The following is a 17800-nucleotide window of genomic DNA, read 5'->3' on the forward strand; positions in this document are numbered from 1 at the left end:
AATCAATGCATTCTTAGAGGAAAATAAGCCACTATGAACTGTAGACAGTGTTGCCGCATGCTGCAGTGAGCAGCAGCTCCAGCAGAGAGCGTCTGTGCAGTCACCTGGCGGAAAGAAAATAGAGCCACCGTGGCGCTCTGTGAGACGGCCGAGGACCGACTCCTCCAAAGAGAAGGCACGCATTTCCAAAAACAGTTGGCATTTAATACACTGTCTACACAGAGTTTCCTGATGAGTTACAGTCAGAGCTCGTCTGGATAAAAATGACTAGAAAATGGCTGACAAAGGTCATTTAAAAACAAGGAAGGATTATTCAAGTGAGGTATTAGAGCAAGATGTAAATTACTATACCATCCACACAAGGAAATAAAACACATCAGGCTACAGGAGGTCGTAAATACGTAAAGTGACGTGTGGAAAATGCAACGCTTTCATGGTAAACAACGACAACAGACATACAGTGCATTTCACGATACAATGATGTTTAAAATACAAATGGCTTTGAGTGCACAGGAAACCTGCGATATACTGTTAACATGGCTTTGTCAGCTTTTTGTTAGGTAGACAGACGTGAACCTTAACACGGTCGTAACAAATGCATATAGAAAAGTTATGAATAATTATGAAAAAATCAGATTTTTTTATTAACTCAGAGGAACAAACACGTAAAGTCTCTTTGCCGTCGTCGACAACGTATTGCTCAACTTAAAACACGCAGAGACGCTCTCAGTGGGACGATGTGGAAAAACAAAACGCAACAGGTTTTGGCAATGACTGACGATTTTAAAGGTGGAAGTAATGATTTACATTAGTGGAACAAGTTCACTGACAGTCCTCCACTGCGAGCTCCAACAGTGTTTCTTGACAAAAAAGGCTGAGCTGAAAAGAGAAAAGGGGGAGGGGCTAGTCTTTCACAGATCCACAAATATACTTGTTCTTACGGCTACATTCACAGTGAGGAAACAAAAGATGAATATTTAAAATAAAACAATGTAGCTGGTGTCACCCGTATGGGCCCGTGTAGAGGACTGCATGTTGTTCGACCAATGTAAAAAACAAAAACAAACATCACCTTACACGAGGGGGAAAAGTGCATTTCTTCCTGATATGAGACTTGGCATGAAACAAGACAAACATTACAACCAATACCAATAAATCAGTGCACTTAAATGATCAATCAGCAGCAGGCTGTGCTCTTTAGTACAGCAGCCGACCGTGATCGTTGCATGTGTTTTTAGAGTGCTTGGCACACTTTGCTCTCAGAAATAATTAGAACTAAACTGGCCAAAGACCAAAGAAGAAGAAAACAGCATGCAAGGATACTAATTTGGCTAAATCCGATGAAAGGAAGGAGGGGTTATTTTAATAGAGGTATGAAGCTATTTCAATAACTTTTGGGGAATATAATACTTTAACAAAGGTTTTGTCATTTCAGGTTGAGGAGGGAGCAAGTAGCACAAAAGGCTAACATTTCTCAGTGTCTCCGGTCAAACAGTCAAACAAAAATATCTCTGAGCCTTTTATCACATACTGCTCTGCATCTGGAGCATACATTGTGTCGCGATACAGGAAAATGGCACCGTCTCGAGTCTTTTGTGCGTCTCATCGTGGCAGACTGGCCTCGATTTGTTAGGGAAAAATGTTTACCCACAGCCAGCCCAGAAGCGTCCCACACACCCAGGTTCTCACGTACAGCTTCCTGCCCTTTTCTGTCAGCAGCATTGGCAGTGTCAGTCCCCCAAGGATGACCAAGGAGGGCAGGGTTTTCGAGAGATTCAGCGGAGAAGGTTTGCCCTCACCGGGGAACTTGCATAATTTGTCGGAATCCTGCGACTCGTAGAAATTGGTCAGCAGCCTTTGAAAAGAAAGAAAAAAAAAAAAGTCTCATGAAATCAGGATGAGGAGAGAAAAACATTTGAGACTATTTTTGTCACTTTCACATCTTTCTTACAGACTAAGAAATCACACATGGTCTGTTATACTACAACAAAGGAATACCAAAACAAATGTTTTCTTGTCATTAGTATAACAGTAAATAAAATTAAAGTTTATTACAGTGGAATTTACAATACAGGTAGTGAGCTACCAGTACTTTTATATGCAGTTTTACACCTTTGACCTTGATTTCTTCATCACGTAGAGAGAGAGAGAGAAAAAAAAAAGACTTTCTTAAAACACCTCATGGATTAAAATGTGCAGGTCAACTTTTTTTTTGAAGCAGAGAAAAAGGGGACATTTATTTCTTTTTACAGGTTATGAAGCTGAAATGAGCTGATCTGGACCACTTAAACTTAAGTGTACTTAGACCATGACGTAAATTGAATTTGACACCACTGATCTAGACCCTTCTCTGTCTGTGCCCACATGGAAATGTCACAAAACCATTATTCAAATGGTTTCTTCAGAGGTAATGTCACATAATCACACCAGAGAAGCCACAAAAGAAAACCTTACTTTTCTGTGTTTCTCACAAAAAACGAATAAGCTATCCGCGACGAGCTGTCAGTGTAAAGACAATTTAATTAACGAGCAAATCGGCGACCACATTTGACCCAATTGTACACGTGTGCCTGAAGCAGCCTTTTTTTCTTTTTTTTTTTTTACTTACTAAACTGTGTGCCAAGAAGCAATTCTTATATACAGTTTGTTGTCCACAACTACATAAAGTCAAAACCACATTGTGTTCTTTCACCGTCACAACAACCCTTAGACACGCTTTTCTCAGTTTGCCAACATGTGTAACTGTTTTTGTTACGGGTCGATTTGTCGTTTATGTATTTTGTTCACAGGTCTTGATTAACAAACGATCTTTATCTAAATGAGAAAGCTTATTAAAATAAATGATTTATTAATTATTAACTTCATAATGACTACCTGGTATTGTTTTATTAGTAATTAATTAGTTAGCATCGTATACAAAAAAAGAAGAGATATGTAGAGTAAATAATTATGTTTTCCAGCTGGAAACCTGTGAAACAAAACCCTTTGTTATATTTTACTGGTTGAATATTAAGTTGGTACTGTGTTAATTTATTCTAACTACAGAAACACAAAGTTAAGGTTTATCTCTCTGTAACAGAGCGGTGGCACACAAAAGAAGTCGTTTTGCAAAAACACCTCGCAGCTCACATATTGACTAGATGACATGCAATTTCAACATGATTAATTACTCCACACACAAGTGCGTGTACATGCTCTCACACACAGGTACGCACACACTCACCGGTCCTTGATTTCGAAGCGATCGTGCAGCCATCTGCGGAAAAACGCCGGCTCCGAGGGAATTTCTTTTATGTCCACACGGTCGAAGTGTATGTGGATGCGGCGGCATTCTTTGCAGAGGAATTCTGTCAAAGAGAAAAATAAATCCATAAAAAGACCAATCAAAAACAGGAAAAGCCTGTCAATGCAACGACACGTACAGTAAGCACTTAAAAACCAACACGAGGTGACAGTGATGGACTGGAGCTGCTGTGATGCAATTGCCCAGTAAAGACCAGTAAAGGAAGGAAATCACTTAAAGGCAATTCCAAAACAGTCACTGGTGTTACATCATATGACACAAAAGACAAAACATCTTTCCAAATATTATAGATTTAATGTTTCAGTTTCAACTTTTCTTCATACAATATGTTAAAATCCAACTGTCAGTCTGCACTTAAGCAAAGAAACAGAAAGTCACACGTCTGAGGAGGTCATATATAAAAGCGTAACCAAGTGTGAACGCTCAAGGCTGCTCGTCTATCCCCAGAGACCTTCAAGTTCCTGTTTCCACAACATGCAATATCATCAGGAAATGTGGCACTGAGGCCAAAAGAGGAAACTTGATCGAAGTCGGCAGCGAAAGACTGCTGGAGAGAGCACCTCCATCAGCGGCTGCCCAGATTTAAATTGACCTTCGCACACAATGTGTGCCAGTTTAACGAGCGTCGACAACTCGTTGACGGCTGAAGGCACGAAAATATTTTTACTGTAACGCACAATAAAAACGCCGGAGTCATTCTTAAGGTGCAAAGCAGTGTTGGTGTATTTCCTCCTCGTGCTTGCGGGGGGTTAAATCCTGTTTTTGGGTTTCTTGGCTGCAGACACTCGTGTTTGGCACCGAGAGGCTAAAAGACTCTTAAAGCGTTTCATAAATCAAAGCTCAGTCTCAATGACTGCATGTCATGTGTGTTTGAGCAGAACAATGCTGCAAAACAACCTTTAAAAAACAACCACCTGGAAGGGAAAACAACTCTGCTGTGAAGTGACAAACAACTCGCTATGATCCAAATATCTTTATTAAAAACAGAGAGGGAATCTTTGATCTCGCGAGTTGAAAGAAACCGATTGCTACCATGAGCGGTGCAGTTACAAGTTGGACCATAATATTTTAAACAAGGATAGTCTTTACAATTTTACCTTCTTAACATGCACCTTTCAGCATGAGCCGACTGCACCACAGATTCCCATGTCACAACACTGCTGCCACCATGTTTGACAGGTGGTCTGGGCTGTACCTTTCCCTCTCCATACTTTTCTCATTGATACAAGTTCATGTTTATTTCTTTGGTCCAATATGATCGCAGAACAGTGCAGATGCTTTTAGAGGCTTTCTGGCAAAGTGTAATCTGTCCTTCTCATTCCTGAGTTCGCTCCCCTCTGCACGTGCATTCAAGGTGTTTGACAATCACACTCCTGCCTCCTTGAGAGAGTATACTTTGTGTGTGGTTAGATGTTGTGAAGTTGTCTTTCTCAACATCACTGTGCACTTTAGCTGTCTTCTGTGGTCTTTTAGGCCTTTTGATGTTGCTGAAATGGCCAGTCTTCTTTTTAGCAAAGGCAGCAGGCGGATTGTTGATTTGGACACTTAAAACTTCTCTCTGATAACCTGACAGCTTAACAACAGCCTCCCTCACATGCACCAATACATCTTTGGTCCCTTATTTACAATCACAGTGAGAAGCTGTAAAATACTAAGTCAACATACCAACTGACCTTCAGATGTCACGTCTCCTTCATTTATCATAAAAAAGGGACGGGTCTTCATCTGGCCATGAAACTGCTTGTCAGTCTATTGTCAAACTAATTTTGACAATGAAAAATTGGGAACTTCGTATAAAAATTGCTACAATTCAGAAACACTTCATGGATTTTATTATTTTTCTCTCTTATTCTCTTTCATTTAAAGCTGAACATGTGCACTTCAATCACATCAACTGATTTAAAAGCTGCGGTGAAGTACAAAAGAAAAATTGCAAATATGTGTAATCGTATACAAGTAGTACTCCAGAAGATAAGAACGTAATTTGTAATCACCGGTAACAATCAAGCATTTGTTCTTAAGTTATAATTTAATCAGTTTAAAGATTTGTGTTGTTGTTTTTAATACACTCAATAAAAAAGGGATATAAAACTTTATTTGCAATAGCATTATCCCCCCTCCTTCACAGTCAATGAACAAATCCAAGTAACCAATAAGTTAATAAAGTTATTTTTAAGTCTCCACATTTTGGCTGCTACCATTTTTTAAACCATGTTTTTGTGACTACGAAGGAAAAGTCCTGGACCACATGCTAATGTTGTTGTAGCGATGCAAAAACCACCCCTTATTTACAGCTATCAAAACAAAAGGCCTCCCACAGAGGCACTGAAATGACTGCAATCAAATCAACAAGCCATTCTGATTTGAAATGCATTACATTTAATATTAAGAATGTGTTTTTTGTTGTTTTTGTTAAGTAAAGCAGGAATTGGAGCAGCAAATATTATAATTTCTATTGTGCAGTAAATCACTAATTTGTCTTCTCTCAATTTGCAGCTATTAAAGGACTACAGAAATATGCTGAATGCTAATTTAGTCACCCCGATAAGAAACATTTGCTTTGGCAGCCTTGAGTCCCTTCCAGTTCCTTGTGAAATCACCAGCGTCACCTTCGCCACATGAGGCCAGGAAGTGCGTGAGGACAGGAATGCTTTTCTATTCTCTGTTCTGTTTTCTAGAAACACACAGATGTTTATTCCTGAAACGGGATGTTTTTTTGTTTTTTTAATTCATTCAAAGAGCGCTTGTTGAACAACTGGGAACACGGAATAATCAAAGGCTCCAAAACACCGAGTCATGTTGTTTACAGGAAGGTGTGACTGTTAATAGGTGATGTTTGCTGTGTGATTAATTACCGGTGGCGTCGTTTACAATGTTGAAGGACTAATAATACTCCGTGTGTGTGTGTTTAAGGATGCACTGATTAAGAAGAAAGCAAACTGAGGTCGCTGTTACGGGCAAACCAAAGCATATCTCGTGCAACAACAGCTGCCGTCTACAGAAATAAAGGTGCACGTAATCAGCTGTAACACCAACAACAGAACCCCCACGACTCGTGTCTAAAACAACATGCCTGCATACCTGGCATCGCTGGTGCAGATCTCCTCTGCCCGGAGCTGTCCAGCGTTCCCTCGTAGGCCACAGTGACGTCATACACAGCATCCAGGTGGCCCTTCATAGTATCGATGGCTACGTGAGCTGCTTTCATTCTGGGTGTTAGAGTGTGCTTCAGGACAGTGAGCCCTGTGAAAAATATGTAAAAACCGTCATAAATTTGTTTCTTATCAGCACATGCAACCAGTGTTTTACATATTACAGTCCCGGTGTCTTAGTGATTTATGAGCCACGCAGACGGCTCCTCATACACGAGTGTGCATGGGAACCTTTGTTGTGCGCCATCTCCCCATCTCTTCTCATTTCCTGCCAGCTCCACTGCTCTACTGTAAAACAGGTGACGGCTAGAATCCCCCGCAAAATGAAGAAAAACAAATGTGAATGTGGCTGTTTGAGATATTCACAGCAAAGCTTGGTGGATCCTAGGTTGGTGTGCCACCGTCCTCTGCTCACTAATGCCACACTAATAACAGATAATGTCATGCGCACATGTCAGCGCTCCAGAGCGATTTATTTGGATTAATGGGGGAAGGTGATATTCAGTGCCGAGGCCGAGATAGTCCTAATCTCTGCAGAATCGAGGCTGTTTGTGAGCAGAAAGCAGCACAAGCCCCTGAACTGTTTCAGTTCATTGCACTTCATGGTGGTGCCAAAATAACAAAGCTGGTGGAACGTGGCTACTTCTCAGCGCAGCACCAGTATTACAATATTTTTTATTTAGTGAGGTTTTTACCTGATATGTTTACTGTTCCATATAATCTTTTATATTCATGAGCATTTATATGGCTTTCTGAGTCCTTAATCCTACTGAATCCAGGTCTGCTTCTAGTTTTATACAGTTTTTCTCATTTGTTAACGCTCAAGAAAGTTTTATTTGCAGGTTATGTTTTAGTGGTCAAAGAAGGTCTCAGAACTAAATTTAAGTCAGCTGTTTTACTGACTGAGTGGGCTGAACTGAATCAGTATGCACAAGTACAGCAGTGAGTGGCTGCTGTTATGACTCTACCTTCTTTCGCAGCAAAAGCCTGACTGTCAGCGATAACATTCTTGAGGTCTGGATTATACCGAGTTCCTTCAGGGAAGATGACGAGGTACATCTATGAGGAGAAAAAGCACATGAAATCAAAGACAGTTTTCTAACAAATGTACTATTTGTTGAGAAGGAATCTGTAAACCCAACATTGTTTAGGCTTAAAAGAAAATGAAAACATTTTATCGGGTTATCTTGATTCATACCAGTTTAGATTCCAGCTAACCTGAAAACAAACCCTGCTTCCCAGGCCCCGGCTGTATCGGATTCATCTACTGTTGCCCAACCTGTGCAGATGCCTTTATGACAACATTTGCACCAAATGAAACTATGCAGCAGTTTGAACCAATGTGAATTACTGGCATCCGCAGCCAAGTGGGATTTACCGATTCCAGCCAAACTGAACCATTTGTGAAAATCTGTGTCTTTATTAATATGATCGTACGTTTCTTGTCTCAGTTTCCAAATTTTTGTTCCATTAACAATTGATTACATGAACAGGAACTATCAGCAGTGAACTGTGTTACACAGTTTTCACAGTGAGCCTTTTGGAAACCATGACGGCTTGTGCTACAACACACACATACGCACAGGCAACACTAATCCCCCACAGTCAAATCCAAAAAAGCGATTAAAAGCAAGTCCTTGCACCGCAGAAAACACACAAAACAAATGAATCTCAACACATAAAAACATCCAGTTATCCATTTAGATGGAGTAAAAACTGCTGCCTGTTTCCCACGGCAGAAAATAAAACATTTTACTGATACAGAACAAAACAAATCCTGAAATATTTATAACTTTAATTTCAATTACTATCTTGTTTTCATAAATATTCCAGGAGGTAAAAAAAAAAATTAATGTGTTGAAATGGTAATGGCTTCAAATGACCTTTGAACAAAACATTTTGGATTTTCCGTTTTAAGAATATAATTACGTGCAATTTAAATCTTGAAGCCTCTTTTGTTTCAACTTAAGAGACAAAAAAAGATTTACATTCAGGAAATACTTGAAGATGTGTAGTTACCGGTGCTCCACGCTGAGTCTGAGCAAGGAGCTTCTTCCTCATCGCCTTTTCATTGAACTTTGAGCTTCGTTTCACATAGATTCCCCCGTGCTAGGTAGAAGAGAAAAAAAAAAATCCAAATGAGATTAATAGAGTAGTTAATTAATAGAGAAGCTGTGGTTCAGGTCTACTAATCAGAAGGTTGGTGGATCGTTTCTCGGCTCTACTCGGTGTCAGAGTATCCTTGGGCAAGATGTTAACCCTGAGTTGTCCCTGATGCATACATCACAGTGTTGATGTATTACAAAACAAACAAACAAAAAACATTTGGTAAAAAGTGCGTGTATGAATAGAAGTGATTGGGTGAGTGAGACTTAAAGTGCTCTACTGAGTAGAAAAGCACTACATATGTTTATAGCAGAGATTTTTTTTAATGCTATGGAACACAATTGTGCAAAATGAAGGCTGCGTTTAGAGATGGGTTTGGTTTATTATGTTTATTACAGATGGTGTGACCCCAATGCTAAGTGTGGTCTCTTGGCTTAGGTGTGCTTTCATCAACAACAAATTGAGACTTTAGAGATGAGACGAAAGCTTTGCTACAAACCAGTCACCACACACAAACAAAAACAAAAAATTCTTGTGTCAAAGACTCTTCCTGTTTTAGACAGCGTTCTCACATGTTAGAAGAGTGTTTGTGGTAATCACCCGGCCACACTGGGGTTAGCCTTTTTTATTCTGAGATCTGTAAATTCCAAGCTGAGGCTGCAAACAATGCAGCGCATTCAGAGACAACTCCCTTCCACTCTTACAGAGAAGAAATGCAACTTAAACATGTTGATGCATACATACATACACCTGGCGAGCATGGTAGAATCATTTTGTTTTTTTCCCTTGCCCCAAACCAGCCCTTATATCCATCTGTGTATGTGTTACTGTGGCAAAATATGTCAGGTTAACTACCATGATGTCTTAATGATCCAAGATGAAGTGACGAAACTTTACAGGTTAAGTTCAAATGGAATGCCAACGTTGCAGCACTGGTGTAACCCATGAGCACTCATGTTGTATAATAATGCAGTAAATATCAGTCACAGTGCCAAGCTGGTAAATGCTTTTATACTCTGAGCTCTCAAAACGCAGTACACACATTGCCCCATTAATACAAGCACTTTTTTTTCTACTCAAGTGCTTTTTATATAACATTCACACACATTCATACTCCAATGGATGCATCAGAGAGCAACTTGGGGTTAGCAGTATCTTGCCAGGGACTGGAACCACCAACCTTCCTGTCTACTTCCTGAACTACAGCCACCCCAGATTAAGCAGCTGGTCTCTTCTTAATCTTAAAAATGACCTCCTCATACTCACACAGATACATTACCTCAGAGAAATACCATCCATATAGCGGCAGCCACTTGAGTCCATCTTTAAGGACATATCTGACATGACCCAGAGCGCTCTGCCTGATGGCAAGCATGTCAGCAATGATCCAGTCAGCTACAACAAAAGAAAAGGTTAGATATTTGAATAGTGCTTTACATTGGACTACATTTTATAAAGCTTGATATTCAAATTAAGTACCTGTGCATTGATGATTTGACAGGTAAACCACATTCTCCTTGTTCTTTGGTATATCTCCATAAATAACAATCTACAGAAAAAGAAAAGAAAGCAGGTTGAAGGCAGTATACGTGTCAGCAAAAAGGTAATTTTACATCACTGTAAAATTAACATTTATATTGTTTCATTAAATGTTAAAACTTGAGTCTTTGCAATTAATCCTAAAGAATTTACTCGAACACTACAGCACATTTAAGAAGCCTTCATTTGAGGATACTGCAATGAATTTATGAGATTAATCATTTTCAAAGGCAAAGGTCAGCCAGCTACACCACTGTACGTGCCTTCAGTAAACACACCTTAACGTACGAAAACCGCCTATTGTTCTAGGTGTGGCAACAGCAGTGCCAAAGAATGCAGACTTTCTTGCAATGTGTCTGGTCCATCTGGTTAACTGGGCTGAATGTGTACACACACTCTTACAATGTTATATATTTACCCCAACAGTTCTAACAGATACAGAGACCTGAAAAAGTGCAACATTCTCCACAGACTTTAATCCGCTGTAAGTTGAAAACCTGCAGACATATGCACCCAGAGGCAGCTGTATCTTAAGACAGTCTGTTTTTCTATTCGTAGACTAGATATTAGTAGGTAAAATAACCCACACACAAAGTGGAGGATCACCCACCTCAACTCCTGTGTAGTTTTCAAAGAAGAATAGGACCATACTCTGGTAGACGCAGTACAACCGGTCGTCTATTTTGTGGTACAAACTCGATGGTAAGATAGTTGACAGCAAGCGCCAAGCCCCCCATGACAGCAGATAAGCCGGGGCTGTCCCCAGCATAATCGTAGCAGGAAACCAGTACCGCAGCGAGTATGTGTGCACAACCAAAGAGAGCAGCATGATTGCACCTCTGGCTCCACTGAAGTGACAGAAAATCCCTGAAGTGGACTGTCAGCGCACGCCGTGATTAAGTAGCAGTGCACCCTGCGTATCCCACAACACACCTGTCCCAATTTCAGCACACCTGTCCCGACTAGTCAGCGGAGGAAAAGTGAGAAAGCTGCAGCAAGAAGGGAATGAGGAGCTAGTTGGCTAAAGCTAATTTTAACCTTGTGTGCAAAAAAAAAAAAACGCAGTTTGTCAAGTCGGCTCAAGCGCTTAAAGCCATACAGCAATGCATAAACTTAAGCTGCAGTTATCAAATATTAGTACGGACATCTCAGGACAGCAAACCGGAACACGTCCTCAGCCTGAACTCTGCACGTTTACTACAAGTTCAGAAAAAAAGGCATTAGCTTAACTACTCAACGTGCTCGCCAACACAGGAAGTTTTACCAAACGCTACATTTGACATAAATATCTTCTCTAATCGAGGAACCATGACCAAGTCAAAGCCAAAACTCGACCCTGGTGCTAAACGGAAAAAATATTTCCTACTTTCTTCTCTAGGTCCTCATCTTTACCCGGTTAGCTGTTCTCAAACTAGCTTCTTGCACCGCAAATGTCACACACGCCTCCCTACGCAATGACGCCGGGTAAAACCGACTGGCCACGTGACGTAATAGGGGCCAGCCAATCAGCGACAGTGCACCACGAGAACCATATGCTGTAACATTAAAGGCGTATGCCGCGTTTTTTGGTTTTCTTTCCAGCAAAACCCCTCATTTTCGTTTTCTTGTTTGAGAACATGTGGCGTCAAAAGTTGTCTCAGAACACACGTGGAGATTGCTTAATATGATATGTGAATATATTAACGCCATTAGTACTTATTTTTTTAAAGTAAAGATAGTAATAGTAATATTTATAGTTGGAAATATAACAGAGCTTTCTGTTTATTTTATTTTAAAGGGAAGATGCACATTCATTAATAGGAACACTGAGGCGGATGATGTAAATATTGGCAGATTTATGCAGGTGATATCTCCAGTGCCTGGCATAGTGGGTTTCTCTTTCTATCTATACACCAAAAATGCAAAAGCACTACACATTATTCTGCTGGAAGGAGCCATCAGAAGATGGGAACACTGTGGTCATAAAGAGACGGATTTAAATAATGCTCAATTGGTACCAAGGGCCAAAAGTTTTCCAAAAACATATCACTCACACCATTACACTCTGTACCCTGAACTGTTGATACATGGCAGGATAGATCCATGGTTTCATGTTGTTTACACCGAATTCTGATCCACCAGCTGAAAATGTGACTCATCAGACTAGGCAAAGTTTTTCCAATCTTCCATTGTCCAATTTTGTAGAGCCCATGTGAATTGTAGCCTCAGTTTTCCATTCTTAGCTTAGAGGACTGGCACTGGATGCAGTCTTCTGCTGCTTCTACTTCAAGGTTCAATGTCTTGTGCTTTCAGAGATGCTTTTCTGCACACCTTGGCTGTAATGAGTTACTGTTGCCATCAGTTAGAAGCAGTCTTGCCATTTACTTGCCAACTCTGGTTTCAACAAGGTGTTTTAGCTAGGGAACTAAAGTGAATATTTTCTTTTTCAGACTAAGCTCTGTAAACCCCACAGAGGGTTGTGTGAGAAACTCCAGTAGAGAGGCAGTTTCAATTACTCAGATCAGCCCAGATCAAATCACATTTGCTCCCCATTCTGTTTGGTTTGAACATCCACAGGTCATCTTGACCACATCTACACAACTAAACACACTGGGTTGCTGCTATGCGATTGGATGACCAGTTACATTTGTAATAACACGCGGCTGAACAGGCGTACCTAACAAAGCCAGTGAGTTATTCTAAAAACTCAGACACAGGAGGACATGAGGCCAATTACAAACACAGAAAATGTTATTTAGGTAGGTGGGTATAGTATGCCAGGTATGTGGTGCTTACTAAGAATAGACTGAAAGCCCAGATCATTTTCTGGGATTTGAAAAGTATTTACAATCCTTTCTAGAATATTCTGTTTTTTAAATCATCATCTGCAGATGATGATAAAATTTGCTAACCTAACATGTAAATGGAGTCAGAATTTATGATGCTGACTTTGGCGCTGCTCTTTAGTTTACTGAGCTTGGTACGAAGCTCCAAAAGTGATCAGTTAAAATGGCAACATCTTCCCTGTATTACGTTTGTGTTTCTAAAAAATTGTGACAGTTGCATTTATCCACCTGTATTTATGTAAAAGTGTTTATTTCCCTGTCTGCTGTGGAAAGATGATAAGTGTCAGAGTCCAAGCTGTGAAACATCAGGCTTGTCATCTGTCATCCAGTGCCCCTGCTGAGTAAACTCCAATCACACTTCTTCAGTTCACTGCTGAGTTTTGACCAAGACCAAGCTGTTACACTCGTGGAGTAATCATTTCATTACACTACAACAAATCAATAATACATAAGATGACAAAGAAGCAAAGAAAAAGAAGTTATTTTTATCGTACATTTTGATCCAGGAGTTCAGGAAACAAGGTCCAAAATCAATTTTTTGTAAATAAAGTATTTATTCAAAAGAGATATTGCAAAAAAATTTATAATCACACAAAATTTACTTTCTAATTACAATGTCAAACTGGCTCATTAAGGATTTTTAAACTCACATTGTCTTATTTTGTTCCTTTTTACACAGTAGTGCTTGCTACTTTAACCCAGGACAGTAAATAAGTTAGGGTTTCACAGTAACTGAGATTATTTCTTATTCAACAGTGCCAAAGGGTTAACAAAAAATCTATGAACACAAAAAAAGATAAGAAATCTGACCAAGATGAATACTGCATGGAAGAAATGAGGTAAACTATACAATCGCACACCATCACACATTCAATTGTTAAAACTACACTTCATGCTCCGAAAAACAGGAAAAAGAGAGAAAATAAGAAAAGTCAGTGGAGGTCACTCCAGCTCATAGTTATCGTATGACAGCTGCTTCAGATGTGTGATACTGTCTGAAATAAAACCACACAAAACGAGACAAAGTTAATAGGGACATGCTATTATAGTGACATGATAAATCACAGAACTGAACAGAATATGTCTCACCCAACACCCACTGCTCGGACAGGATCCTGCTTCCCTCTGGCCTCCTGCCGCTGTATTTCCCTATGCAGATTCCCGCCTGCCGCACAGTTTTGCAGACTGTCCCTCCACAGAGCTCAATCAGCTCCACCAGGCTCTGCGTGGGCGGCTGCGAGTGCTGAGACACAAACATGGCAGGCTGACCTTGGAACAGGTCCTGCTGGTGCTCCCCAGCAGACAGGTGCCTCTGGAGACGACAGATCTGTGAAGAAAACGGACATTCAAATGCTGCACGGGTGCATTGTTTTTACTATGTTTTCCTGTTTCAGAAAATAAGCTTGAGACCTTTATACCAGCCACTTAGTTGCGTACACCTGAGCAGCTCTTCAAGATCAAGATAAAAAAATTATATCTCAGCGTCACAAATAAGGAATAAAGGTGATTAAAGCAACTTTAAAGACAGCACGGTGAATTTTTTGCAGGCAACCAAATTTAGGCTTTATAGAAAAGGTTGTGAAAAAAAGAAAATATCCAGTGTGTTGCAGTTCTCTTTGTGAAAATACTTTGTTCACGCCAGAACAAATGGCAAGACTGCTTCACTTGGGCTTTAGCATAACTGAACGCAAAACATATCAGAACTTGAAGTAGATGAGCTACGGCAGCATTAGACTACACCAGGTGACACCTCTATCAGCTAAGAAGAAGAAACTGAGGCTACAATACACACAAGCTCACCTAAATTGGACAATAGATGATTGGGGGAAAAACTTGCTTAATGAGTTTTGGATTTATTTGACTACATTCAGATGGTAGGGTCAGAATTCAGTATAAATATCATGAAAACACGGAATCTGCCTTGAATCAACAGTTCAGTCTGTTGCGATGTGCGGGGAATATTTTATGCTTGCGGCCATACCACCGTGAGCATGCCTAATCTCATCTGATCTGCAGGAGTTCTCTACTCACCTCTGTCCACTCCCCAGGTATTTATGTACTACTGCTGCATGTCATTAAATTTGTCTTCTCATTTCCATAATGCATGTTCTCCACCAAACAGTAGCAGTAGAGAGCTGCGCCTCCCTGAGCCTGTTTCCGAAATGACCTGTCCTGAACTGAATATTATCTTTACCCATTCTGGCCCCCTTAGTATGAAGTGAGTATTATTTAAAGGCCACAGCCTACCCAAGCGTTGTTGCTGACCATGCCCGTCCCTTTACGATCACTGTGTACCTATCCTCTGATAACTGCTTCTGGCAGGATATAGCAGCATGTCACAAAGTTCAAATCATCTCAAACTGCTTACTTGAACATGACAGTGAGATCACCAGATCTCAGTCCAACAGGACACCTTTGGGATGTGGAGCAGTGGGAGATTTGCATCATGGATGTGCTGCTGAGAAATCTGCAGCAAGTGATGTGATGCTATCGAGTTAATATGGACCAAAATCCCTGAGGAATGTTTCCAACACCTTGTTGAATTGGTGCCATGAAGTATTAACGCAATTCTGAAGGCAAAAGGTCTTCCAACTCATTAATAGTAAGACGTAACCTATGACGTGCCAGTGAGGATATGAAGTTAGTGCCAGCAGCTTATTGGCATACCTCAGCACAAAAGCTGGAAACAAGACTTAGAAGCTATTCTGGCTCTTTAACAGCAAATCCAGAGTTCATTAAAATGTTTTGCACAAAAACAGAAGTGTAAAAGTTACAGCTCTGCATGTGTGGCAGACTTTGTTGTCTGTTTCTTGATGCTGACTCAAATAAAGAGACTCCAGGAATTAATTAGCATAGTAATGACAGTTTTTTTGTAATCCAACTTCTGACAGAGCAAAGAGCATTACTCAAAATGTCTAAAAGCTAAATTAAAGGCACTGAACCTGCCACATCAAATGTTTTCCACTTTTAACATCTCATTCATCACAACTATACATAATGACAGAGATTCCGTTGCAGAAAAACTCATTGTTAACTGGATGAAGTCTATGAGCTCTAATGGGGATTATATGACTTTACCAAACTGGATTAATAAGCACAAGCATGTTCACATCATTTTGCCCTGTGATAGCAGTAAACATGCAGGTGCTACTAGCACCATTAACCATGGATTAATTATATTCCAGTCTCACAACAGTTAATGACAGATTAAGAATGAGCCATCATGCACAGTTTCAGGGCCCTGAGGAAGAAGCAATTTATTCTTAATTCTTTTCATTATTTAGTCCTGAGATTTATCGACTGTGACGTGTCAAAATGCCATCTGCGGGGGAAAAAAGGTCTGTGAGGAAGTGAGCTGTCGGTTTAGTACAGTATAAACTGTACATGCCCACACAGTCATGAAAAGGGGACACAAGCAAAAACACCACCACAATCGCTCCACGGTGGCCAAGCAGAGACAAACACAGAATAATCATGAACTCATATTGTGTGACTTTACAAGGAATTATGAGTCAATTTAATCTCCCGATGACTGCTCACTAATCCATCAAACATTGTTAGGTTTTTTGGCACACTTCCCAGAATTCATTGTGTTCAGATTTTCAGGAAACCTTTGTCCCTTGTAGTTCTACCAAGATTTCAAATGGAAACTTGATAAATATGAGTCACAGCTTTTCTTTCTCTGATAAACATGAAAACAATTCTCTCCCTTTTAAAGATCAGTGCTGTCAACCTACACGGCACTAAAAGAGGCAAATAGAGCACTCTTCCCTGAAACCGCTTTTACATGATACTAATGTGTGCTGCCGCCGATGAATAAATTCAAGTCAAATTCAAAAATGTTATTCATCTGTGGAGCAAATTAAAGTGTCCACTTTGACCCTCAAAAATCTAATTTGCATTCATCAGAATCACAAATCTGATTCCTTCAAGCCAGTTTCAGCACTGAAGTACTGAAAATAGCCTGAAGGTGGCTGCTGGAGATAAAGCAGCAGTTTGGCTGGGAGGCACACACCCTCACGGCCTAAACCAACGCACAATCACTGCAGCATATGAGACCAATTTAGACAGCAACAGCAGACATTTGCAACCCACAGCTAAATGCTAAACCTCACTCAAATACAGTTTATTGCAGTAGAAAATTGATAAATTCTGATCAAACTCTGATACATCCAAGTAACTCTAATCGGATTAGAATCACATAAACTCAGGTAAGAACAAGTTGAACTACAATCCCAACCTCTGTGCCTTGTTTCATTTTTTTAAGCTCACCTTGTTCTCAGACTTATTTGAAGCTCTTTGCCTGACTGAGGCTGTGATTTTCTTGGAGGGTCTTTCTTTTCAAGTTTGGTAACTGATGCTCTAAATTCTCACGACAGTTCTGTACAGTACGCAGCAGGGTTCAGCTGATAAACTGAAGGGGCAAACGGCTCTATACCAAGTCAAATACATGCAAAAAACAGACTTCAAGGCTTTAAGTCTTTATTCACAAAATCAGATACTGTTGAGGAAAGAGTTCAGGAAATAGCATCACATTAAATTTAACCCTCATTAAAGATTAAAAGACTTTATCTGAGCTATAATATGGGAGGAAAAACAGAAGCACACATACAAGAAGAAGTTTGTCTATCAATTATTTCGCCTGCCATTTATGACGAATGACAATCACGGTGACAATGTAGGAGCAAATAAGCAAATAAGTCCCCAGTCAAAGGCTTAGATTGGTCCATGATCATTGGTCATGAAGGAAAATGTGTATTCCCCATACTGTGGGCAAAAACATCCTTGTTATTGCTCTGGTCTCTAGAATATTGGTGAGGTTGCGTGGAAGTGACAGACTTCTCTACAAACACTGTCCAGCTGTTGTCGGAGCT

The 17800-nt window shown here is 40.1% G+C and overlaps 2 protein-coding genes across 3 annotated transcripts in view; both read right to left on the bottom strand.

Annotated features, from left to right (window-relative positions):
* Nucleotides 1-182: 182 nt before the first annotated feature.
* On the bottom strand, nt 183-11557 carry agpat5 (1-acylglycerol-3-phosphate O-acyltransferase 5 (lysophosphatidic acid acyltransferase, epsilon)). The gene is made up of 8 exons (XM_080868596.1): nt 10712-11557; nt 10042-10111; nt 9842-9957; nt 8476-8565; nt 7425-7515; nt 6386-6547; nt 3224-3347; nt 183-1855 (listed from the first exon to the last, which is right to left on the bottom strand). Exons 1-8 carry the CDS (start codon nt 10928-10930, stop codon nt 1630-1632), a joined length of 1098 nt encoding a protein of 365 aa, XP_080724722.1. The 5' UTR covers nt 10931-11557; the 3' UTR covers nt 183-1629.
* Nucleotides 11558-13506: 1949 nt separating this feature from the next.
* Nucleotides 13507-17800, bottom strand: part of mcph1 (microcephalin 1) — a 36164-nt gene continuing 31870 nt past the window's right edge. Inside the window, exons 14-15 of one of the 2 annotated variants that reach the window (XM_080868406.1) lie at nt 14016-14253; nt 13507-13921 (exon numbers count right to left, since the gene is read on the bottom strand). In XM_080868406.1, the coding sequence (XP_080724532.1) occupies nt 13869-13921; nt 14016-14253 (291 nt within the window). In that variant the 3' untranslated portion in view covers nt 13507-13868. Of the gene's footprint in view, nt 13922-14015; nt 14254-17384; nt 17799-17800 lie in introns of those variants that run through there. The other variant, XM_080868407.1, reaches the window with a different exon arrangement.

Source organism: Rhamphochromis sp. 'chilingali' (genome assembly GCF_963969265.1).
Source record: "Rhamphochromis sp. 'chilingali' genome assembly, chromosome: 20".
In the NCBI taxonomy this organism is placed as follows: Eukaryota; Metazoa; Chordata; class Actinopteri; order Cichliformes; family Cichlidae; genus Rhamphochromis; species Rhamphochromis sp. 'chilingali'.